We start from the raw sequence: 25518 nt of genomic DNA on the forward strand, positions 1-25518 counted from the left end.
CAGGATTCAAGCAAGCCGGGCCTAAGAAGGCTGTGATGCCAGAAACCGGTCCCCGGAAGCTTGTTTCCTTCCCAGTATAAGAATTGGCTTGGTAGTTTGGTTTGCCCTGTTCCCATCATGCACTGGTACAGGAACAGACTAATTTGCATATAGCCAGGTTCTGAGCTGGGATGGTGCAGTGAGCTAAAAAATGGTGATGGATTAAAACCATGATCTATTGACTTGGTAAGAGTATTCTGCATCATTCAGAAACTCTGTCCATCACCACCCCCCTTTTCCAAAATCGGTTTTATCCACACTATGTGTGGGAGGGTATACTCAGACGTGAGTCCCTTGCTCATTGCACCATCAGGATTCAAGCAAGCCGGGCCGAAGAAGGCTGTGATGCCAGAAACCGGTCCCCGGAAGCTTGTTTCCTTCCCAGTATAAGAATTGGCTTGGAAGTTTGGTTTGCCCTGTTCCCATCATGCACTGGGACAGGAACAGACTAATTTGCATATAGCCAGGTTCTGAGCTGGGATGGTGCAGTGAGCTAAAAAACGGTGATGGATTAAAACCATGATCTATTGACTTGGTAAGAGTATTCTGCATCATTCAGAAACTCTGTCCATCATCACCCCCCTTTTCCAAAGTCGGTTTTATCCACACTATGTGTGGGAGGGTATACTCAGACGTGAGTCCCTTGCTCATTACACCATCAGGATTCAAGCAAGCCGGGCCGAAGAAGACTGTGATGCCAGAAACCGGTCCCCGGAAGGTTGTTTCCTTCCCAGTATAAGAATTGGCTTGGTAGTTTGGTTTGCCCTGTTCCCATCATGCACTGGGACAGGAACAGACTAATTTGCATATAGCCAGGTTCTGAGCTGGGATGGTGCAGTGAGCTAAAAAACGGTGATGGATTAAAACCATGATCTATTGACTTGGTAAGAGTATTCTGCAACATTCAGAAACTCTGTCCATCACCACCCCCCTTTCCCAAAATCGGTTTTATCCACACTATGTGTGGGAGGGTATACTCAGACGTGAGTCCCTTGCTCATTGCACCATCAGGATTCAAGCAAGCCGGGCCGAAGAAGGCTGTGATGCCAGAAACCGGCCCCGGAAGCTTGTTTCCTTCCCAGTATAAGAATTGGCTTGGTAGTTTGGTTTGCCCTGTTCCCATCATGCACTGGGACAGGAACAGACTAATATGCATATAGCCAGGTTCTGAGCTGGGATGGTGCAGTGAGCTAAAAAACGGCGATGGATTAAAACCATGATCTATTGACTTGGTAAGAGTATTCTGCATCATTCAGAAACTCTGTCCATCACCACCCCCCTTTTCCAAAATCGGTTTTATCCACACTGTGTGTGGGAGGGTATACTCAGACGTGAGTCCCTTGCTCATTGCACCATCAGGATTCAAGCAAGCCGGGCCGAAGAAGGCTGTGATGCCAGAAACCGGTCCCTGGAAGCTTGTTTCCTTCCCAGTATAAGAATTGGCTTGGTAGTTTGGTTTGCCCCGTTCCCATCATGCACTGGGACAGGAACAGACTAATTTGCATATAGCCAGGTTCTGAGCTGGGATGGTGCAGTGAGCTAAAAAACGGTGATGGATTAAAACCATGATCTATTGACTTGGTAAGAGTATTCTGCATCATTCAGAAACTCTGTCCATCACACCCCCCTTTTCCAAAATCGGTTTTATCCACACTATGTGTGGGAGGGTATACTCAGACGTGAGTCCCTTGCTCATTGCTCCATCAGGATTCAAGCAAACCGGGCCGAAGAAGGCTGTGATGCCAGAAACCGGTCCCCGGAAGCTTGTTTCCTTCCCAGTATAAGAATTGGCTTGGTAGTTTGGTTTGCCCTGTTCCCATCATGCACTGGGACAGGAACAGACTAATATGCATATAGCCAGGTTCTGAGCTGGGATGGTGCAGTGAGCTAAAAAACGGTGATGGATTAAAACCATAATCTATGGACTTGGTAAGAGTATTCTGCATCATTCAGAAACTCTGTCCATCATCACCCCCCTTTTCCAAAATCGGTTTTATCCACACTATGTGTGGGAGGGTATACTCAGACATGAGTCCCTTGCTCATTGCACCATCAGGATTCAAGCAAGCCGGGCCGAAGAAGACTGTGATGCCAGAAACCGGTCCCCGGAAGCTTGTTTCCTTCCCAGTATAAGAATTGGCTTGGTAGTTTGGTTTGCCCTGTTCCCATCATGCACTGGGAGAGGAACAGACTAATTTGCATATAGCCAGGTTCAGAGCTGGGATGGTGCAGTGAGCTAAAAAATGGTGATGGATTAAAACCATGATCTATTGACTTGGTAAGAGTATTCTGCATCATTCAGAAACTCTGTCCATCACCACCCCCCTTTTCCAAAATCGGTTTTATCCACACTATGTGTGGGAGGGTATACTCAGACGTGAGTCCCTTGCTCATTGCACCATCAGGATTCAAGCAAGCCGGGCCTAAGAAGGCTGTGATGCCAGAAACCGGTCCCCGGAAGCTTGTTTCCTTCCCAGTATAAGAATTGGCTTGGTAGTTTGGTTTGCCCTGTTCCCATCATGCACTGGTACAGGAACAGACTAATTTGCATATAGCCAGGTTCTGAGCTGGGATGGTGCAGTGAGCTAAAAAATGGTGATGGATTAAAACCATGATCTATTGACTTGGTAAGAGTATTCTGCATCATTCAGAAACTCTGTCCATCACCACCCCCCTTTTCCAAAATCGGTTTTATCCACACTATGTGTGGGAGGGTATACTCAGACGTGAGTCCCTTGCTCATTGCACCATCAGGATTCAAGCAAGCCGGGCCGAAGAAGGCTGTGATGCCAGAAACCGGTCCCCGGAAGCTTGTTTCCTTCCCAGTATAAGAATTGGCTTGGAAGTTTGGTTTGCCCTGTTCCCATCATGCACTGGGACAGGAACAGACTAATTTGCATATAGCCAGGTTCTGAGCTGGGATGGTGCAGTGAGCTAAAAAACGGTGATGGATTAAAACCATGATCTATTGACTTGGTAAGAGTATTCTGCATCATTCAGAAACTCTGTCCATCATCACCCCCCTTTTCCAAAGTCGGTTTTATCCACACTATGTGTGGGAGGGTATACTCAGACGTGAGTCCCTTGCTCATTGCACCATCAGGATTCAAGCAAGCCGGGCCGAAGAAGACTGTGATGCCAGAAACCGGTCCCCAGAAGGTTGTTTCCTTCCCAGTATAAGAATTGGCTTGGTAGTTTGGTTTGCCCTGTTCCCATCATGCACTGGGACAGGAACAGACTAATTTGCATATAGCCAGGTTCTGAGCTGGGATGGTGCAGTGAGCTAAAAAACGGTGATGGATTAAAACCATGATCTATTGACTTGGTAAGAGTATTCTGCAACATTCAGAAACTCTGTCCATCACCACCCCCCTTTCCCAAAATCGGTTTTATCCACACTATGTGTGGGAGGGTATACTCAGACGTGAGTCCCTTGCTCATTGCACCATCAGGATTCAAGCAAGCCGGGCCGAAGAAGGCTGTGATGCCAGAAACCGGCCCCGGAAGCTTGTTTCCTTCCCAGTATAAGAATTGGCTTGGTAGTTTGGTTTGCCCTGTTCCCATCATGCACTGGGACAGGAACAGACTAATATGCATATAGCCAGGTTCTGAGCTGGGATGGTGCAGTGAGCTAAAAAACGGCGATGGATTAAAACCATGATCTATTGACTTGGTAAGAGTATTCTGCATCATTCAGAAACTCTGTCCATCACCACCCCCCTTTTCCAAAATCGGTTTTATCCACACTGTGTGTGGGAGGGTATACTCAGACGTGAGTCCCTTGCTCATTGCACCATCAGGATTCAAGCAAGCCGGGCCGAAGAAGGCTGTGATGCCAGAAACCGGTCCCCGGAAGCTTGTTTCCTTCCCAGTATAAGAATTGGCTTGGTAGTTTGGTTTGCCCTGTTCCCATCATGCACTGGGACAGGAACAGACTAATATGCATATAGCCAGGTTCTGAGCTGGGATGGTGCAGTGAGCTAAAAAACGGTGATGGATTAAAACCATAATCTATGGACTTGGTAAGAGTATTCTGCATCATTCAGAAACTCTGTCCATCATCACCCCCCTTTTCCAAAATCGGTTTTATCCACACTATGTGTGGGAGGGTATACTCAGACATGAGTCCCTTGCTCATTGCACCATCAGGATTCAAGCAAGCCGGGCCGAAGAAGACTGTGATGCCAGAAACCGGTCCCCGGAAGCTTGTTTCCTTCCCAGTATAAGAATTGGCTTGGTAGTTTGGTTTGCCCTGTTCCCATCATGCACTGGGAGAGGAACAGACTAATTTGCATATAGCCATGTTCAGAGCTGGGATGGTGCAGTGAGCTAAAAAATGGTGATGGATTCAAACCATGATCTATTGACTTGGTAAGAGTATTCTGCAACATTCAGAAACTCTGTCCATCACCACCCCCCTTTCCCAAAATCGGTTTTATCCACACTATGTGTGGGAGGGTATACTCAGACGTGAGTCCCTTGCTCATTGCACCTTCAGGATTCAAGCAAGCCGGGCCGAAGAAGGCTGTGATGCCAGAAACCGGCTCCGGAAGCTTGTTTCCTTCCCAGTATAAGAATTGGCTTGGTAGTTTGGTTTGCCCTGTTCCCATCATGCACTGGGACAGGAACAGACTAATATGCATATAGCCAGGTTCTGAGCTGGCATGGTGCAGTGAGCTAAAAAACGGCGATGGTTTAAAACCATAATCTATTGACTTGGTAAGAGTATTCTGCATCATTCAGAAACTCTGTCCATCACCACCCCCCTTTTCCAAAATCGGTTTTATCCACACTATCTGTGGGAGGGTATACTCAGACGTGAGTCCCTTGCTCATTGCACCATCAGGATTCAAGCAAGCCGGGCCGAAGAAGGCTGTGATGCCAGAAACCGGTCCCCGGAAGCTTGTTTCCTTCCCAGTATAAGAATTGGCTTGGTAGTTTGGTTTGCCCTGTTCCCATCATGCACTGGGACAGGAACAGACTAATTTGCATATAGCCAGGTTCTGAGCTGGGATGGTGCAGTGAGCTAAAAAACGGTGATGGATTAAAACCATGATCTATTGACTTGGTAAGAGTATTCTGCATCATTCAGAAACTCTGTCCATCACCACCCGCCTTTTCCAAAATCGGTTTTATCCACACTATGTGTGGGAGGGTATACTCAGACGTGAGTCCCTTGCTCATTGCACCATCAGGATTCAAGCAAGCCTGGCCGAAGAAGGCTGTGATGCCAGAAACCGGTCCCCGGAAGCTTGTTTCCTTCCCAGTATAAGAATTGGCTTGGAAGTTTGGTTTGCCCTGTTCCCATCATGCACTGGGACAGGAACAGACTAATTTGCATATAGCCAGGTTCTGAGCTGGGATGGTGCAGTGAGCTAAAAAACGGTGATGGATTAAAACCATGATCTATTGACTTGGTAAGAGTATTCTGCATCATTCAGAAACTCTGTCTATCACCACCCCCCTTTTCCAAAATCCGTGTAGGTTATCCCTGATCGAAATCTGAGTTTAAGTCAGTTTACAATTCCAATCGTGTACGGTTGTTTTTCATGAGAATAATAGCTAGGCAATATCTGTTCACATTCGAAAACTTGCTCAAGGTTGCAAAGAGAAAAACATTTCATAGAAGGAACACTGTCTTTTTTTCTCAGTGTTTTCTATAGCGCGAACTTGACCCAAAGGTATTGGGTATTGGAGCACTTTACATGAGCACCAGTTGCTTACACAAAGACACATTCATTTTTGTTAGGCATGGGAAGATTAAGTGATTTGCCCAGAATCACAGGATGTTGAGCGTCATTGCCGAGACTCGAACCCGGTTCCCGCCGTTAGCCTACATCCTCTCTCCAATTATAGTAAGGCAGAGTCAACACCAGCGAATGTCATTACTCTGAATCCTGGACGGCAACTTCACTGTCAGGGACATGAAAAATAACCAGCCACGCCAGAGTTTCTTCAACATGCCAAAGCAATGTCAAGCTTCAGCTGATAAATGCGTGGTTAATGCAAAGCTGATCTCTAATTAGTGTCTTATTTCGGAGATTTGTTTGAAATTCTTTAAACTGCAAAGCGACATTTATCCAGACAATGTTTGCACATCCACATGTTTTATGTGTGCTTTTATTAGGTGGGAGAAATATCTTGCAAAGAAGCTGGGAATGAGTTTGAGTGAAAAAAGGTCAGAGGGATTAACTTTGCCTTTTCTGAATCAATGTTATGAATAGGTAAATGAACATTGCTTATCCACAAGAAAATTCCCAAGAGATGCAGTTCCAAGGCACACCAAATTACTGATCATAAATTATGATGTGTGTCGGGCTTTCCTCGTAAAACCTATATGTTACATACAAACCAGGCCTAATTATGTACCACCATGAGAGCAGAGCCTGAATGCATCAGGCTTAGGCTCTAGATCATTGCCATTTCTAATGTTAATGATAAAAGTATGTGCAAGATTGCCATATTTGCCATATTTTCAGACATTATTTTTAAAAGTGTAAATAGACAATATTCACACTAACAAGAAAGACATTAAAATGTTTGGCTCTCTGAAAGCTGAAGTACTCAGTGCAATGATAGAAGTGCAAGGCTATCAAGACTCACACAAATCAAGGTAGTAAGGAAATAGAATAGGCAACATTTAATGATTCTAATGATTCTGAGTCCTTCGACGGAATCATTGCAAATGGTCTGGAGCAATTATATGAAAACTTGCCGTCCACTTGGGAGATAAAGTACTGTTTAGCATATGACCACGAAACAGTACCTTGGTCACATTGACCTAACATAACATGTGTATTTATAAAGCACAAGTTCACCACTACAGGTATCTTGGTGCTGAATAACAGATGTTTATTGTTACCCAACTCAATGGTATTCATTTTATTGACCTCAGATGGATGAAAGGCTGAGTGGACCTGCTGGGATATGAACCTGTGACCAAGAGGTCAAACACAGGCCCCTGCAGTATACACATTAGTCCACTGAGCCACCAGACCCGGCAACTAGCCCCTTAGGCTTAGGCTGTAATCCATTTAGTGCCTGATTAAGATGGTGGTCGGACGAGCGTCCGATCGCCATCCTGTCAGGAACAGTACTGCTCGACTAGCTGTCAGCAGTCCCACCATCGGGATAAGGATGCGACCGACAATTTTGTATTGCGGCGTATGCTGTGCCTGCAGCACATACCACAGTCCAAAATAAACACAGTGCACATATCTGTGCACTTTGTGGCAGGCACCGGTGCCTGCCACATGGTGCTGGGATATGTAGGGGGGCACCATAAGTGCCTACCAAGGTCCATATCGCAGGGCCAGGTGGGAAGGGAGACACGCTAAGGGTCCCCAAGTCACATTCCGCCTGCCTTTTCATGGCTGGTTTACCGCCATGAAATGACTGGCAGAAAGGGACATTGTAATCCCTACGGTGGTGTAGTCCTCTCCGCCCACCCTCATAATGCGGCAGGCGGTCATGCAGGCTGTGACTGCCACCGACGGCCTGATGGTGGCGGTCCTACCGCCATCGTAATGATGCCCTAAGTTCCCAGTTGGCGAAAATAGGAGACCATAATGAATACATTCAGTAACTCATACTCACATTCCTTACATAAATATATATATAGACTTGAACATTAACTATAATACTTTTTTTAACATTAGTTTGTGTCAATAACTGACTGTAACGTCACACTAACCTTTCTTTTTTCCAGTAAATATATATACATGTGTATATGCATATTATTATTTGTCTAGTACAATTCCTCTAAGGGCTTAGGAGATCTATCCAGGTGTGGTCCCTGAGAAATGGAGCTCACAGCCGTGCAAACTTCACCCCGATCCTCCTTATCCAAATATTAAGCCTACCACCCCAAAGAACTCTCCTCGAACCAAACAGTCAGTTAAATGAAAGAATACATTAAACAGACTACTTGAATGGCAGTTAAAACTTGACTGAAACTCACATACCCTCATTGACTAGCATGTGTGCCTTAAGAATTTTTTCAAGCGCTTTGTTAGAAAAATATGCAATCTCGTGTTCTGGATGGATAAAGTCAGCTTTTTCCACAATTAAAGACCACCTACTCTCAACATGCCCTAAAACATGGCACGCCTTTGTTTGGGCACATCCAACTCAGAGTCAGAGGCTGACAACAGGATTTTGACTTTAAACCTGTTATTTAATCATGCATCCACCCACAACTCAATGTTTGCTGCTTTGATAAAGATTGGTGGAATACTAGTGCCTAAACAATGGATCTGTGGCAAACATCTCATATTCCAGAAGCATTAAGCACAATTTCTGTTCATGGGTTTTGCTCCATTATTACTATTCTTATAGCAAGTGATAAGTCAACAGCAATGCAAACTCCAAGCAGTACCTGTGGAATCATGCGGCAGGACCTGATGGCGTCACTGTGGCTCATCCACTGGGAAAAATCAGGATACTCCCCTCGCTTCACATAGTATTGGTTGCCTCTGTAGTTGGGGTTCTCATACAACATCCAGTTGCCATTATCCACCCGGATGGAGTTGCAACGACTGAAATAGGAGTTAAGCTCGGTGTAGTCAGAGCCGCACTCATAAGAGCGGCCCTGGAAGTTTCTGTCTTCGTAGAAGGTGATCTATTGGGATAAAGACAAATCGTGAGAAAATTCTTCCAAACAGGGTCCTGCTTCCATCTCTCTATCAAAAGCACTGAAGATACCAAGCATGCAAACCAAGATCTAGCTGGAATTATCATGTTAAGCTACATCTACACTTCTCTGGCTCTTTTATCAGGGAGGGATACTCTTGTCACTCTCATTATGTTCCATATTTTAGATCTCGAGGAGTATTGGAACCTTGTCCTTGAGGTGAACAGAGGAAAAGGAGTCATGAAAGGAAGAGTCGTGCAGAACACTAGTCCTTTTTGTGTCTGGTACTCAGCTTGCTCACGATTGATGTGGTAGTGGGGGGATTAGTATTTAGATAGAATGTCTCGTTTTAACATACAAGTATCTTTGCTACTACGTGGACGCAATCGCACAAATGATAATTTTACACTTACCTGAATCTCAGATAAAATAAGGTGAATAGCTTAAATGCAAAGTGTTGACTTATGGCCATATATGACAAAGGGATTGTTGTTTCGCCTGCCTGCAAGTTTGCTAAAGATACTTATTATAGAGAGAAAAAGAGTCGTCCTTTGAAACCCAACCATAGTTCTTAAATGGGCATTCTGAGTCTGTGCTAAGAGCTAGTCTATGGGTTCATTTACTCTTTTTTGAGAAATCACAAAAATGCCCTGGTGTACGCCGTAAAATCTATTAAAATATATTTCACGGTGCACATTCCTTTTCCCTATCCTTGCACATACCCAGTGCCACAGGTGGACAATCTGCCACCTCTGGGTTTAGATGGATGGTGTTCTCCTTGCTTATTTGTTGATCATTTAATAGTGGAAAAATCATCGTCCCTATCACCTGAAAACATGTTGAAGTTTGTTGCACTTTCCCACGGTAAATTGCACACTTTTGGAGCACCCTTTACTGTGCATTTATGTTGGGAAAATGAATTTGGAACGTTTGCGAATACTCGAAAAGTTCTAATTTTGTTAGTGTTCCCTCCATTCTCTAAGGCCACCCATCTTCCTCCTTTTTTGTCATCGTTTCTGACATTCTGGCACGGAGCCATATATTCTATAGACAGCAAGTTCCATCTTGACACTTCTAATCCATGTGTGTCATACATGTTTGGAGATGACACTTTTTGTACACTTATCTAAAAGTAAGGTGTGTAAACCGTGCTTTGTACAAACGTACTCATTTTAATATCTCAACAGGAGGACAAAACAAAGAGTATCAAACTCAGTCCCACAGAACACCTTTTTCTAGAAAGAAAACACAGTTATTTACTATTGATATTTTCTCCAGCCAATATTAGATACTTGTGGGGGTCAGAGCAGTGTACGAAAATTCAGGTAAGTGGTGTTCATTTAACAAATGTAAAGCGCTCGGATACCTTCGGGTCTAGTTCGCGCTATATACAAAATCCAATAATAATAAAATATGCACAAAGCATTGCTCATAAAGCTATTTGCATATCGGAATCTGTTAAACATGTGCACCATCATTATTATGAGTGCAAAACTTCTGTCTTAATTCACATACCTCATTCTCTCCTAAAGGATTTACCCACACAAATGTTTCAACGTTTGTAAATCATGGGAAGTAAGCATTCCAGGACGGAATTCGAGGTTTTTACGGACTACTAACAAACCGGTTCATACCCTGCAAACGTTCTGTGATTTATTCTTGTCAAAATCATTTTTGTGAATTTCAAGCAGTAAGAAATCTACAGTCATGTCAAGACGTACAGGAATAGAGAAATATTTCTGCTAATATTTCTAGTACGTATCATCCATGTAGAGAAAAAAAAAAGAAATCTACAGCCATGTCAAGACGTACAGACATAGAGAAATTGTTCTGCTAATATGTCTAGTACTTGTCAACCATGTAGGGAAAAATACTATTTCTATTGCATGTAATATGTACAATTTCCGGGTGTTTCAACCTTAACGTAAAGGCTAGATGAAGCATTCCAGGTGTCATCTGTCCAACAGATTAGTGTTCTTAAGTTCGGTTTCCAAGACAAGAAAGTCTGGAGAAAATGCGAAGTAACGTTTGGTTTGACTGAGAATGTCTAAATATAGGATGAGCAAGAATTGAAGGGTAGAACTAGGGCAAGACCTGAGGAATATGACCCATGTGTAGAGCAGAGAGCATCAGAGTGCCTTGTGCCTTACTTTCTAGTCTTACATGCCAGTTCTTCAGATTGGCACATGAAAATGGTGGACGTAAAAGGACATAAAGACAAGGAGTCTTGATTGACGATTGTGAGATCTGGTGGCGAGAGACAGCCCTGTGTGAAATATCCATTGGGCTGGCACGCCCAGGCTTGCACAAGCACTTTCTGTATGTATGACCTTACGCATTATTAGTGTTATGATGTAGCAAGAGCTTGTACATAACGAGACCGAGAAGAGGAAAGGGATTACATGGGAAGAAGTCTTTGTGGACTCGTTGCTTGGAGGACATAATTGAGGAAGAGGGATTTAGCCATCATAGACAATCCTGCTTCCACCCCAAAACCTGCCTGGCATGAAATGACAAATGAGCTAGGAATACTTAAAAAAGATTGCCAACATCCATTTCCGTGTTTGCCCAGGACCAGAGTGTTTGAAAATTCAGTCAGACTTGCCCAGAAACTATAAGAGTTTTCAACCTCCTCCAATCAGTGTCATATAGATACGCTTTGCCTATATGCTGTGTTAAGTTAGCATAAGCTTATTAGAAGTTTAAACGTCATTTTACCTTTTTGTTGCTTCTGCACACAACACATAACTGTTGTTTTTTAGCTTTGAGCCTAGTACAGCGTTTTGGTACACACGAGAATAATATGTTATTACTCTGATATCAGCTTTGCTTAGTAAGCTGTGTCTGTACAGTGAGTGCTGAAGCCTTCAAGGATAACTCGACACAGTGGTTGTTGTGAGGTCTGATCTTCACACCTTCCTAGACATAACATACATGCAGCGGCAGCCAAATTCTGGCTTTAGGCACGTTTTATATTGCTTCACACAGAGCACACTAACACACTTGATGGTGCTTCGCATGCAGAGAGCTGGTGGAAGATGATGTGATCCCTTACCACTAGGATCTTGAGGTATGGGGCCGCCCTGATAAAACCCAATGAGACCTTCTTAGATATAATATAATATATTAGATAGGGAGGGTGAGAATTAGGTGTTGTGTAACCCTATTCATTTCAGCATATTAGTATGCTGTCACCTTTTGCATTCTATGGACTAGTAACTATGCTGATTACGTTGCTTCTTATAATATGTTTGCTTGTATTATCTAAGATACTGCGTTTGAGAACACTGCATTAGCAAATAAATATTTCAAATATGCACGCGTCCTCATTTACTCCTTGTTCTGGTTTGAAATGATTGAATAACGAAAGAGTGTTCATGTGTTCCACGTTACCTGAGGTATTCTAAGTCCATGTTCTGGTTTGTTTAAGCATTGGGAGTTTGTAATGACCAATGAGACACTGTAGCTAGTCTGGTAGGGGATTTTGGGTACTAAGGTGAGTTTTAGTACACCCTAATTCACTGAGGTTCCAAGTTTCTATGCACAGTTCTGTAGGAGAACGGAATCCCTGCGACATCAGGAAGCACATAGGATCCCCTGTTTACCCTCCCACTCTTTTACTGCAGGCTGTAGTATCATAGGCCATTACTAGAGATCCTTATGAAGTCCAAAGAAGACTTGAATAGCAAAGGGTGTTAAAATCTAGCCCTGTGAAGATAAGGCGGCATATGCTGACTCCACATCTACCTATGGCGCTGGATTGAATAACTGAAGTATTTTCTATTTAAAATCAGGTATCTTTGTTGAACTTCGGCATCAACTGATATTTTTAAAGACCATGAACTCCGTCCCACTCTTCTGTTCCCAGCCAAGGTCAAGACGTCACTGAAGGGTAAAACCTAGCCTCAGACAGTGCATTCCATTAGGGATAGCCACGTGCAGTCCATTATGTGTGCACATTTGTGAAATCATGTGGTGGGCACTTAATGGAGTTAGGGTATTGAATTGTACTATTTGGAAGCATCTCAACTAAAAACACAGCAGATATTTTTAGAGTAATTGTATTTTTGTGTGTGTGTATTGTATCCTTTTTTGTCTAGTTCTCAAGTTGTGGATGTTCATACAAATGCTAATATACATTTTTCTCTCCACTACAACCCAAATCATTGGACATACTTAGCAAATATTTAAATAAACACAGACAGTTCACATAGGAAAATGTATTTAGTTTTTAAGCAACTTATTTCTGTGGACACCCACATAATCATTACTGGAATTCTGTGACCCCCACTGAATAATTATTAGAATTTGGCCACATCTATGAGTCATCAATCGAAACACGTGACCACAGCTTAAGCAATTTCAATGACTTGCAACTCAAAACACTACACAACAATACAGAAACAGACATTCATCAAACAAATACACAAATTATGAAATGTCATTTAATTCACAAATAAACATAAAACATAAACATTTTCATTTTAATGGCACGGCTTTGGCTCTTCTAAATGTAAATGAGGACACCCATCATGCATACTATATTCTGGTTGATGCATTTGTACTGCTCCAACTAATAAATCTGAGGACACCAACATAATTTTTAGCCGTAATTAAAATTCCTTAGTTTTTACTGAAAATTTAAAATATTTCACTTTCACGTTTTGCTTCTTTATTAATATACATTTTCTAAGCAGTCTCATCTACCCTAAGAAGGTGTTGTGAAACCTCAGGGGTCGCCGGACCACATATTAACAAACAATGTTCTAAGACATACTAGTTATCACAAAATTGGCAGCCCATCATATGTTTGGGTACACTTTCTCCACAAGCGATCTCAGCAACACAAACTGAGCACAGAGTGATTGCTAGTGTTCACAAGTCATAGTGTTGTCTGATGTGCACAGTCAGTTCTACAAAATGGGACTTGGTTGGTTGAAAAATGATACTCTAGCACCATTTTATTTGAAGTTTGCACCATATGCCAGCTTTAAACCAAATAAAATATATTGTGCTCCAGTGACATAATCAGACCACACATAACTTGAAGTAAAGAAGTACAGAACACTTGGCTGGCTGCCTGTCTATCTTTCACAGGTGCTCCCTCCTCTATCTAGAACTCTCTACCCCAGGACACCAGATAATTAAAAGACCACCTACAATTCCACGAAAATGTAAACGCCAACCTATTCAGGCTCCAGCCTAACCTATAACATCTATTCAGTCTTTTATTTCTTCCTCTTCTTACGTCTTCTCAACCTAGCCCTCCGTCTCTCTCCTCTTTCCCTTCTCCTCTTCCTTGACTTTTCGCTCACACCTTTTTCACCTCCCACATGCCCTCACAGTCCAGATCCATAATCGCCCCTTCTCTTCACCTTATCCTCCATCAATTCTATCCATGTATCTACTTTTTCCTTATCCGCCTCTGTGCCCTGCACTGCTTGGTGTTTCAAACATTTTGCTGATGCCTACTGTAGCTAGCTCTAAATTCATTGTTTCACTTTTTTTGTAAATAGTTCCCGATCATTGGGCCCGATTCACAGAACTAACTTGAGACAAAATCCTAAACGTACTACTTTTGGTATTCACAGAAGTTAGGATTTTGTCTTAAGTTTGTCTTAAGACAGACTTAAGACAAAATCCTAACTTAAGTCTGTCTTAAGTCTGTCTTAAGACAAACTTAAGACAAAGTCCTAACTTCTGTGAATTCCAAAAGTAGTAAGTTTAGGATTTTGTCTTAAGTTAGTTCTGTGAATTGGCCCCAACAACTTTTATCTAAAGATGTGACGATTTGTACTTGCAGTTGTGCATTGACACCTGACTAGGTAGAGTTGTGCCACACATAAATGTGAAATTAGTAACTCCATTGGAGCAGCAGATCTTGTCACACAGCACCTAGTAGGGTTTTGTACATCATCAGCCGCTCCACCTCTCTTTGAAGAATCAGGGACCAGATACAATTCTCATTTAAATACAGTGTGCAGTAAAAGAGCTGTGCAGTCTTCATTTACATGTAATTTGCCTTTGGGCGTCTGTTACAACTCTGAAATACATTATGATTTGAAGGACAGCACATTTTAATGAAATTATAGACTTGGGCCCTAATTACGTTGAAACACAGTAGGTGGCAGCTGTTCCATCATATTGCAATGAATGCTGTCTTAAAAAATCAGCTATTTTAACAAAGCATTGTGCAAGGGTGTGTTCGTGTGACATCTAGCTTCAGTTGTGTAATGGAAGGTTACCCTACAAAATACTATGCTTGGACTAACTGCAAAACTTTTCATGTATTGTATATGTGCTGTACATAGGAGCAAACACAATTTGTGAAAAGTTAGGAGAAACGAAAACACATCTCCTTGTTATCACCTTGCACAAATAGGTACTTTTTGGCATAAAACACTTTTTTAGGAATGTACCATTAATTTGATTCACCTCTGTCACAAAGTAATGCCATACACTGGGAAGCGCTATGTGCTTTATTTATAGGAGCACTTTCCAGTGTAATACGATTTTGTGCTAGATGGTAAATACTTTATCAAGACTTTGTGCCGGTTTGTGTCAATTAGGGTGACTTTGCACTAGTGCATAAATCTACCCCTGCATCTTACTCCGGAAGTGGACGCTAAAAACATCATTAAAGAAAGAAAGTGTAAATCATTGAAGGCCATTGAAAATGGCGTCCGTCTTTGAACTTATGGAGATGTTTTCTTACCTTTCCCATTGTGGCTGTTACAGAGACACGAGTTCCTCAGTGCTTCCAAGGGTAAAGTGCTGCGCCGCCTATATATATGTAGCGAGTGACCCGCTGGGGTGCTGCTGCATGCTATGCTGAAAGGGGTATTTCTTTGTTTAGTAAGGGCAGCTAGTATCTCTCTCGCTTTTTCTTTTTACTACTACAGTGCATCACAGACATGCCTGTTCTTTTGTTCGCTGCTAGAGAGAATGTGCTGATGTAAATACAGTGCAGTCAAGTTTATATCCCACACAATGTGTTAGTACAGTGCTGGAATAAACACAATGTGGCCCACTGCCACCACAGACTGCTTTCTTTCCTTTTGTGTTATAAATCCCTGCTTGTGTTGAAAGTTTGACAACATTCAAAATACCTTTCTTTCTCTTTTTCATTGTTTAATCTAACAGCAGCCATACTTTTATGTTGCTGCTAGAGTTGCAATATAAGGGCACACTGTTACAGAAATATGATTGCACTTTTGTGTTTTGTTACAGTTCTGCGTTAAGAGCACATAGAGTGCTAGGAAGTCACTAACCTCTGAATGACAGCCTCTAGGCCAAGCGCAAGGAGTAACCCCCAAGTAGTGATTTTGGAAACCAATATACAAAATGGTAGGCAAAATAATAATGGCAATGTTCACGCATGGTGCATTATGGGCTTTGTGGTAAAGAAAAACTGTGCAGGAAATCAGAAACAGCATCAAACGAGGATTCCGTGCACAAGTTTTCAACATGTTTGAAATGAAACCCAGTGGTTAATGACTGATGTCGAATGCACATCAAAACCAGGCTCTATCATGGATAGATTACATGCCTACAAGGAGAACAAATATATTTATCATACTGGTTAAGTAAACATTGACGTTAATGAGAGCACTGAGTGGCATGGACAAGCGGTCAAATGTGATCACTTCCTGCAACCCCTTGTGAAGAGAATTCCTTCATGCCTTCAAGACACAAGAGATGTTTTAAATTTGATTGCAAATACAGAGAGAATTGACAAGATTAACATCTTGATGACCTTAGACGTAGAAGTATTACACACAGACATCCCCCAAGAAGCTACTCCAAGTGTTGTGGAGACATGTTTACTGGCCAAAAACTGGACCTCGCAGACACCGATCAGCTTCATCATGGACTGTGCCACCATAGCAATGTGAGAGAACTTCTTGTTTCAAAACACCCTATACCACCAGATCCAGGGCATTTTGAAGGGGAGTACATTTGCCCCCAGCCTGGTATGCCTGTACGTGGCTGAGTTCGAACATACAAACATCCACAACAACAGCCCATACTCCTAACAACATCCTGGTTTGGCGTTGCTACATAGATGACATTCTCATCTTTTGGAAGGGAGCTGAAGCTACCTGCAACTCCTTCTTTGAGTGGAAAAACACACTGAAACCTTTCCTTAGGTTCACACGGATAGTTTAATCCACAGAGATCCATTTTTTGGACCTCACCATCACATTGGGGAACTGTGTAATATCAACTAACACCTTCAAAAAGCCCACGGATGCAATCATTTACTGCACTACGCAAGTTACCACCCAAAGGCCCTTCGGGACAACCTCCAATTTCTACGGCTACGCAAGAACTGCAACTCCAGTGCTAGCTTCAAGAACGAAGGGTCTTCACTAAGCACTTAATAAGAACTGAGAGGCATTGCTGGAACCCAAGCTCAAAGAGGAGGAAGATGTCCTTACATGTGTAACAACATACACACCAAATTCAAACAAGATACAAAAGGTGAGTAGAAAACATTGGAAGTTCATTCAGTCCGGCAACCTGGACATCCCAATGCCACACTTCGCCATGAAACGTAATAGTAACATACGGGATATGTTGGTCCATACACGTCCACCTGTGAAGCAAAAACAGACACAAAGCACACTTTGGAATTTGACTCCTGTCAATTGACATTACCCCTGTGGTCAATGCGGTGTTTGTTGTCTGACAAAGCATTCAAAAGAAGTAACCCTCATAAACAACCAGATCTGGACACAACGTGCTCATACCAACTGCAATACCAAGATCCGTATCTATCTAATAGTAGCAACATGCGATGTCTAAGAAACACCACGAAGATGAGTGTACCCTTCATTGCTCATCCACACATGGCTGAGCAAGTGTACTGGATGGTGCTGGATACCAACACCGCCTGGAATAAACATAAACTCTTTGAAATGGAGCAGCGCTGGATTTTCCACCTCTCGTCCGTGAGCAAAGGCCTGAACAACGAGATTCCAAGGAACGAACTCAATACGTAACCTACAAATACTGTGTATAGAATCATGTCTATACTAATACATTCTCTTTCCAGACCAGGGGCAGACCAGATGGTAGATGAGGAACACATCATGCCGATACCAGTTTATCCTTATCATTATCTTTTTACACACATCCCCTGAAGACCTGCGAAAAAACAACCAAAGAGATATATGAGGGGTTTTCAAGAGGACTCAGACCACATGATCTGACTAGCCATTGCTAGTCTCACTCTACTGTGGGTAACAAACTACTAACAGATAGAAAATTCTCTAAAAAAAAAACCAGGGGTAGTAGTCTCACACTACTGGGGGCAACAAAACTACCAACAGATAGACAATTCCCTAAACAATCAAATATGGCCGCCACGTTAGCTACGAATCATATAGCCATTGTGCGATGGTTCATAATATAAGATCACAAGCTGTCTACTTTTAACTAGATGTCCCAAAACCCTCATAAATTTAACTTAACTTCTCTTCTCGATATCATTGGTTGCCACATCTCCAAGATGGCCACCATCCAATCTATACACATCAGATATGGTCGGGACATCACCCACGTGATCCACAATACTAAGAGACGGACACCGCCTCACCTCCCCTGCAATCCAGGTAGGATGGTGGAGGGTAGGTTAGACGATACTGTCCAGATCAACTATCAAGTAAGTTTTGCTGGGAGGGGGATGCTGTCTATTGCGCGCAATGTACTCAAACTGCGCACAGCGCATATACTCTGAACTGCTCCTATTCAGTCTGGAGGCTCAAGCGGCCCACATACCCTACCCAGTGGCACACCACGTAACAATTTGTACGGCACTACGGGGTGCTGTTGTAATTAGACAGACATTTTTTAAGCTAATAGTACCAGGGGGATGGGGATAGGTGAGGACGCGGGAAAGCCTCAATCACTTGATCTACACACTGATACAGGGACTGGTGAGATACACAATCGTACTTTTCCAGAATAGCGGCAAGACCAGCACGAAGGGGTGTTCTCATCAACTACTTGCCCGGGTTATCAACCACCGAGGCTTAAACACACTGTGTGCTATGACATCCCTTCTGGTTTTACATTGTCAACACGTACTGTGGAAGCAGCATATGAGTAAACAACACTCTTTGACACATCCGGTATCTTCTGGCCAATGAAAATATCAATTTGTAAATACCACTTTGCATTTCAGGGATTTCACACCTCCTTTATGACTCCTCCTTTTTAGTGGAACAATAAATGTGTGTGTCTTATCGCAAATGATGACACTCGCTTTGGACTGGTAATGTTTTTTTGAAAAAAGACTGTGACTTCGGATGCTTCTTTTTTTGTGTCTTATGAAGGTGTCCCTCATTGGGGTCAGGCTTTCCATTTCACCTAAGAAGCACTACAAAACCTCTATTGAGGTTAGTCATTACAATGCCATTAAAAGTGGCGGCCTCCATGTCCATTGAAAATGACCAGCATTTCCAAGACTATATGTGGATGTCCTCTATCTACATGTTGTGTGTAATAATTTTAAGCTAAGGTCCGTTGAACTTTGGACGGTGAAGGTTGAACACCTCACTGGATAACAGAGCAGATACATGTCACTTCTATCAGCAGGATTTGTAAATACACTACTGCACTTGAATAGTAATTTCTGCACCTGCTCGGTACTCCTTGACCTTTATCTAAAAATTGTGTTGCTTGTTCCTTTCGCCTTATGTCTCCTTTTCATAAGTGGATTTGCTGACCGGCACCCAAGTAGGGAATAACGGTATTCACTAAGAGGTCTCTCTCTATTAGAGAGGAGACCATCAGCCCCCGGAAGGAGATAACTGATTATTGATCCTGAGGAAGTGCCGCCCAAAGATTGGGCTCCCATGGCACAAAACATGTTGACCACACCACACTAGTGACCACTTATGGCTAGTAGCTATCCTGGTACCTGAAGACCACAAGATAGCACCACTGTTTTTACTTAGTCCTGGTACCATGTTCTTATATAAAAAAAACTTTTTGGAAGTTACCAGAGTCTATTTTAGCCACCTCTCCCTTCCTCAACTCACTTAACTCCCTCTCCTGCATTCATCTATACGGCATCTCAAGATCAAAATATCTCTGATAAAGAAACCCCCAGGCCCATCAGGCATTGCAGCGCCGGCCAGGCGAGGAGCACACAATGATGAAGCATGACACCCTAACAGGTGAGTGTGGGCATTAAGATCTGATTTTCAGATCTTCCAGCGACACACACTTTAGCCACTTGGCTTACTGTTCATGTCCACTTGGCAAAGGAGGAACTGCCCTGATTTTGATAAGAATTGTACATTTTCCCGGGAGGAGCTAGAGTGTAGGACCTTATTTAAATATTTTGCCCTTCCTTCCCCCATTAATTTAGATATCTAGCGGTCATGTGTCTATATGAACTGCCTTCTGCAGCATCCTACCTGTTCCATTATCCTTTTTTGCAGAGGCTGCCCCCAAAGGGGGCCGGAAAGCCGGTGCCATAACGAATGCGGGAACCCTACAAGGATCCAGTTTTAGCTGCCTGAAAGTGCCCCAAAGAAGAAAGGGCTCTTCCTTTATGGCAACCTCCCGCCAGAGAGGTGCCTAGTCACCTGGCCAATGGGGGGCCGGGTGAGCTTTTGAACCCCCCAATCACTACAACCGCTTGTCTCAGCGGGAAAATCGTGGGTGGATAAAAGGTACCATTCCCCATACTACAGCTCACTACGAAATCATGGAGCTCGGGAGCGACGCCGAAGGACATTCGAGAGCAGGAGGATGGCGAGTGTCGTGGTGACAATCACCGTGGGATCGTGGAGTTGCTTACAGGATTTATCTTGGCATCAGGATAACTTTACCCAGACTCCACGGTGATCAAGAATTCCATGGCATCAGGAAGCAGTTCACCTGGCCTGCGGAGCAGCAGAGGCGGTGGAGTCAGTGGAGCTACTGGGCCCTCAAGCAGCGTGCTGGATCCAATGACAGAGCGGAGCACCACGGTGTCCAGGAGGACGAGGTCGTGACGAGGCAGCAAAGGTCCGGAGTCAGCAGAGCCGATCGCAAAGTACAACTGCGCTCCCTTCCCGGATGGTGTAGCTCTGGAAACAGCGAACCAGAGTGCATTCCCCTACCACAGCATTGGCAGTTTCAAGTCAAACCCCACCTACACAGCCTGAAGACTAAAGTGACACGATCGAGCTGAGCCGGCTTTTGGAGGATGTCGGTAGAGTCAGACTCACTACGTGTGCTGGACTGGCTTCGGGATAATCTAGATAAGCTGGAATTTAAGTGTGTGAACTTGGTATGAACATTTTTAGTAAATATAATAACCAACAATAACAATAAGAATTGTTATTCAGCCCCAGGATACCCTTGGGTGAATGTGCCAATAGTTATACAACAGCCACAGTCGTCTCTTGGGTGCTTGTGAGCGAGGCTGCAGCAGCCCTCGCTTTGTTGTGGGCCAGATCATCTAGCACAGGGGCACTGTCATGGCCTTCATCTAAGCAGGCCATGGTTCGAGCCTCAGTCCCTGGAAGTGCCCTGAAATATATTTTTTATAAAAGAGAAACATTTTTGCTTTAGAGACATGGTCTAAGGTGGCAATCCCTGTGACCAGGCTCAAGCTTCGTATCCACAGCTAGGGTTCTTGGCAAATCTCCAACCTCCCAGTGCACTGTTGGTGAGTGCACAAGTTGGAGCAGCCTTTGGTGCATACATAAGGCGGCAGCTACCCGCTGCGTTTCAAGATAACACAGCAATAATATTAAGGGAAAGCAGGAGAACCACACAGGATGGCAAACCGCAATGGAGGGGACCAACCAGCGAAGCTAGGTGACTTGTTGCGGCAAATCAGGGTAGCATCTGAGGTGCACTGGACCAGCTGGCTGCAGGCACACATGGAGGAGGAGGCCGGGAGGGGATCCAAGCAACCATCTTAAGCCTGCGGTCAGGCAGCATTCGGGAAGAGACAATGGGCCCCAGTGAAAGCACCAAAGAAGCCAACAGCCAAGAGAGAGTCCAAGATGGATGACCTGCCACCTGTAGCCATCCCAGTGACTGCAGGGCCGAGCGGAAAGGCCAACACGATGAGTGGTGAGCATATTTGTGCGATAGTTCAGGAATACTTGAAGTCATTTGCACCTTTGTTATTTAATGGCCTGGGTGCACAGAGGCTGGCGGAAGCGGGCACTTCTCCTCAAGCGGGGAGGGGGGTTTCAGGGCTACCATGGCACCTAATAGACCCAGGAAGCTCGCAGCAGGAACGCTTATGGGCCCAGCTGGTGATGCCAGCTGATCCCAGGCACAGGAGACAGGGGGGTGATGGCGTCCGTATAGAGGCAAGATGTAGTGCAAGCAGAGCGAACGACCTGGGTAGAGTTGGTCAAAGCCCTGATGCACACACTAGGCCAAAACCAAGCCCGCATCACTGATCATGAAGGCCACCGGGTTAGCGAGCCTCATTCCCTTAGCAGCTAAGGGGAGAATATGGAGAAGAGTTCATATATATTTTCTCCTTGTTACAGATACAATTGGATAGGAGAGACAGCAGAAAGGAGAGGAAAGAAAGGAATTTCCATAACTGGATGGATGCCTTCAAAATCATGGCCAGTATTATTGTTGAGAAATTCCGACACAAGGCAGCAGATCCAATATTCACAGGGCAAACAGGCAATTGAAGGGGGAACCATGGTTAGAATATGATAAGGGCTTTATATTAAAAATGCAGACCCACCCTGAGATGGAATGGAATGAGGTTGTGTCCGGTTTTATACACAAAATAATTATGACAAAAGAGGTCAAAACAGGGGTGAAAGGGTGAGCAGCCCTTTTGGGGTTCCTTTTACAAAGGCAAGGGCAGGTAATTTCAAAAGCCAAAAACATACAACAATTGGACCCACCACCCACCAGCGGGCCGGCAGCCATCTGCTGGAAATACGAGGCCAATGAGTGCACATGGGGGGCCTCATGTAAGTTTCAACACATATGCTCCCTCTGTGAGTGGGCAGCCGGCAGCGGGGTCCAGATGCAAGAAGGAACATGGAGGAGACAAGAAAGAGAAGAAGAAGAAGCACTCAATCAATCAATCAGGTCATTTGTAGAGCGCACTACTCACCCGTAGGGTCTCAAGGCGCTGGGAGGGGGGGGGTGCCGCTACTGCTCGAACAGCCAGGTCTTGAGCTTCTTCCTGAAGGAGAGGTGGTCTTGGGTCAGGCGCAGATTGGTCGGAAGTGAGTTCCAGGTCTTGGCGGCCAGGTAGGAGAAGGATCTTCCTCCTGTTGTCGCTCTTCGGATGCGGGGGACGGCGGCGAGGGCGTGGTTGGTTGATCTGAGGAGGCGCTTGGGAGTGTAGAAGTTGATCCGGTTGTTGAGGTAGCTCGGGCCTTGGTCGTGTAGGGCTTTGTGCGCGTGGGTGAGGAGCCGGAAGGTGATTCTCTTGTTGACCGGGAGCCAGTGCAGATCTCTCAGGTGTCCGGAGATGTGGCTGCGTCGGGGGATGTCGAGGATGAGTCTCGCCGAGGCGTTCTGGATCCGCTGGAGTCTCTTCTGGAGTTTGGCAGTGGTTCCGGCGTAGAGGGCGTTGCCGTAGTCCAGTCGGCTGGTGACGAGGGCTTGGGTGACCGTCTTCCTCGTCTCGGTGGGGATCCACCGGAAGATCTTACGTAGCATGCGCAGGATGTTGAAGCATGACGAGGAGACGGCGTTGACTTGTCTGGTCATGGAGAGGGAGGAGTCCAGGATGAAGCCCAGGTTGCGTGCGTGGTCCGTCGGTTTGGGTGCGGTGCCCAGGGCGGGGGGCCACCAGGAGTCGTCCCAGGCGGAGGGCGTGGAGCCCAGGATGAGGACCTCCGTCTTGTCTGAGTTCAGTTTCAGGCGGCTGGTCGTCATCCATTCGGCTACGTCTCTCATCCCTTCGTGCAGGTTGGCTCTGGCGGTGGCGGGGTCGTTGGTCAGGGAGAGGATCAGCTGGGTGTCGTCGGCGTAGGAGATGATGTTCAGGTTGTGTTGGCGTGCGATGGCCGCGAGGGGGCTCATGTAGACGTTGAAGAGGGTTGGGCTCAGCGAGGATCCTTGGGGTACGCCGCAGATGACTTTGGTGGCCTCTGACTTGTACGGTGGTAGGCGGACTCTTTGTGTTCTTCCGTCGAGGAAGGAGGTGATCCATTCCAGTGCCTTCTCCTGGATTCCGATGTTGCTGAGGCGCTGTACTAGGGTGCGGTGGCAGACAGTGTCGAAAGCCGCGGAGAGGTCCAGGAGGATGAGGGCCGCTGTTTCTCCGTTGTCCATCAGAGTTCGAAGGTCGTCGGTGGCGGCGATGAGGGCGGTCTCGGTGCTGTGGTTCGCTCGGAAGCCGGACTGTGAGGGGTCGAGGGATCCATTCGTCTCGAGGAAGGCGGCCAGCTGTTTGTTGACGGTCTTCTCGATGACTTTGGCCGGGAACGGGAGGAGCGAGATGGGACGGTAGTTCTTGAGGTCGGTGGGGTCTGCTGTGGGTTTCTTGAGGAGAGCGCTGAGTTCGGCGTGCTTCCAGCTCTCAGGGAAGGTGGCGGAGTCGAAGGAGGTGTTGATGATGTCCCGCAGGTGGGGTGCGAGGACAGCGTCGGCTTTGTTGAAGACGTGGTGAGGGCAGGGGTCAGTCGGAGATCCGGAATGGATGGAGTTCATGGTGCGGATGGTGTCTTCGGTGCTGATCGGGGTCCAGGTGCGGAGGGTGGTGGTGGGTGGCGTCGTTGCGGTTGTGGCTTGCGTTGGTTGGTTGTTGAAGCTGTTGTGTGTGTCCGTGATCTTGTTGTGGAAGTAGGACGCGAGGGAGTTGCAGAGGTCTTGCGACGGGGTGATGTCGTTGTTTCCGGCGTTGGGGTTGGAGAGCTCTTTCACGATGTTGAAGAGTTCCTTGCAGTTGTGTGCGTTGTTGTCCAGCCGGTCCTTGTATGCACTAGCACAGACACAAGGGGGGCGGGGGGACTAGAGGACTTGAGCAGCTACCGGCTATCCGCATCCCCCTTTAACACGCACCAGCTCAGGCGGCTAGCTAACAAATACCATAACAAAGAGTGTGCAAGGATGCTAGTGAAAGGTTTTGAGGAAGACGTTGTGATGCCATGTGAGGGCCCCTTACCCACGGGCAAAGCCAACACTTTAAATCAGCGCTGCAGCACCCAGAGATTGTGAGTCAGAAAATAGACAAAGAGAAATCCCTAGGTAGGAATGAAGGCCCCCTGCCCCTCCCAGTACTAAAGGGATTAGTGATCTCTCCATTGGGGGTAGTTCCCAAGAAGGAAGCAGGTCAGTTCAGACTCATTCACCACCTTTCCTTCCCTAAGGGGGAGTCGGTTAATGATGGCATCAGCTCAGACGTATGTTCAGTGGGCTATGCATAAGTAGATGATGCCATTGACCTAGTAAGGGCAGCAGGCTATGGTGCCCTCATGGCGAAAGCTGCCATAGAGCAATGCCAATGGGATGTTCAGTGTCTAGTGCATATTTTGAGTAATTTAGCATCTTTTTGGAATGGGCTTCGAATGACCGACACCCCACAGGAGGCAAATTGCACTACCTCGACGACTTCCTCCTCGTAGGTCACCCCAGGTCAGCAGAGTGTGGTGAGACTCTGGCAGCATTTCAAGATCTAGCTGGGGAGCTGGGAGTGCCATTGGCTGCACATGAACTGGAGGTCCCACCACTGACTCACATTTTTACGGATTGAGCTTGGCTTAGTTGCAGGAATGTAAGGCTCCCAGAGGTGAAAGTAAGAGAATTCAGGGACGACATAAGAAACTTGTTTGGTAGGGAGAAAGCAACCCTCCGAGAGGTACAACAGCTTATTGGAAAGCTCAACTTTGCAGCCAGAATCATCC

At 45.2% G+C, this 25518-nt stretch overlaps 1 protein-coding gene across 1 annotated transcript in view; it reads right to left on the bottom strand.

Moving 5' to 3' along the window:
• LOC144824620 (gamma-crystallin-1-like) overlaps positions 1-15519 on the bottom strand; it is a 32330-nt gene extending 16811 nt beyond the window's left edge. The window contains exons 1-2 of the mRNA XM_078683674.1: positions 15387-15519; positions 8417-8659 (exon numbers count right to left, since the gene is read on the bottom strand). Of these exons, the coding sequence (XP_078539800.1) occupies positions 8417-8659; positions 15387-15395 (252 nt within the window). The 5' untranslated portion in view covers positions 15396-15519. The remainder of the gene's footprint in view (positions 1-8416; positions 8660-15386) is intronic.
• Between the last annotated feature and the right edge of the window lie 9999 nt (positions 15520-25518).

Source organism: Lissotriton helveticus, chromosome 3_1 (assembly GCF_964261635.1).
Source record: "Lissotriton helveticus chromosome 3_1, aLisHel1.1, whole genome shotgun sequence".
NCBI classification, from domain to species: domain Eukaryota; kingdom Metazoa; phylum Chordata; class Amphibia; order Caudata; family Salamandridae; genus Lissotriton; species Lissotriton helveticus.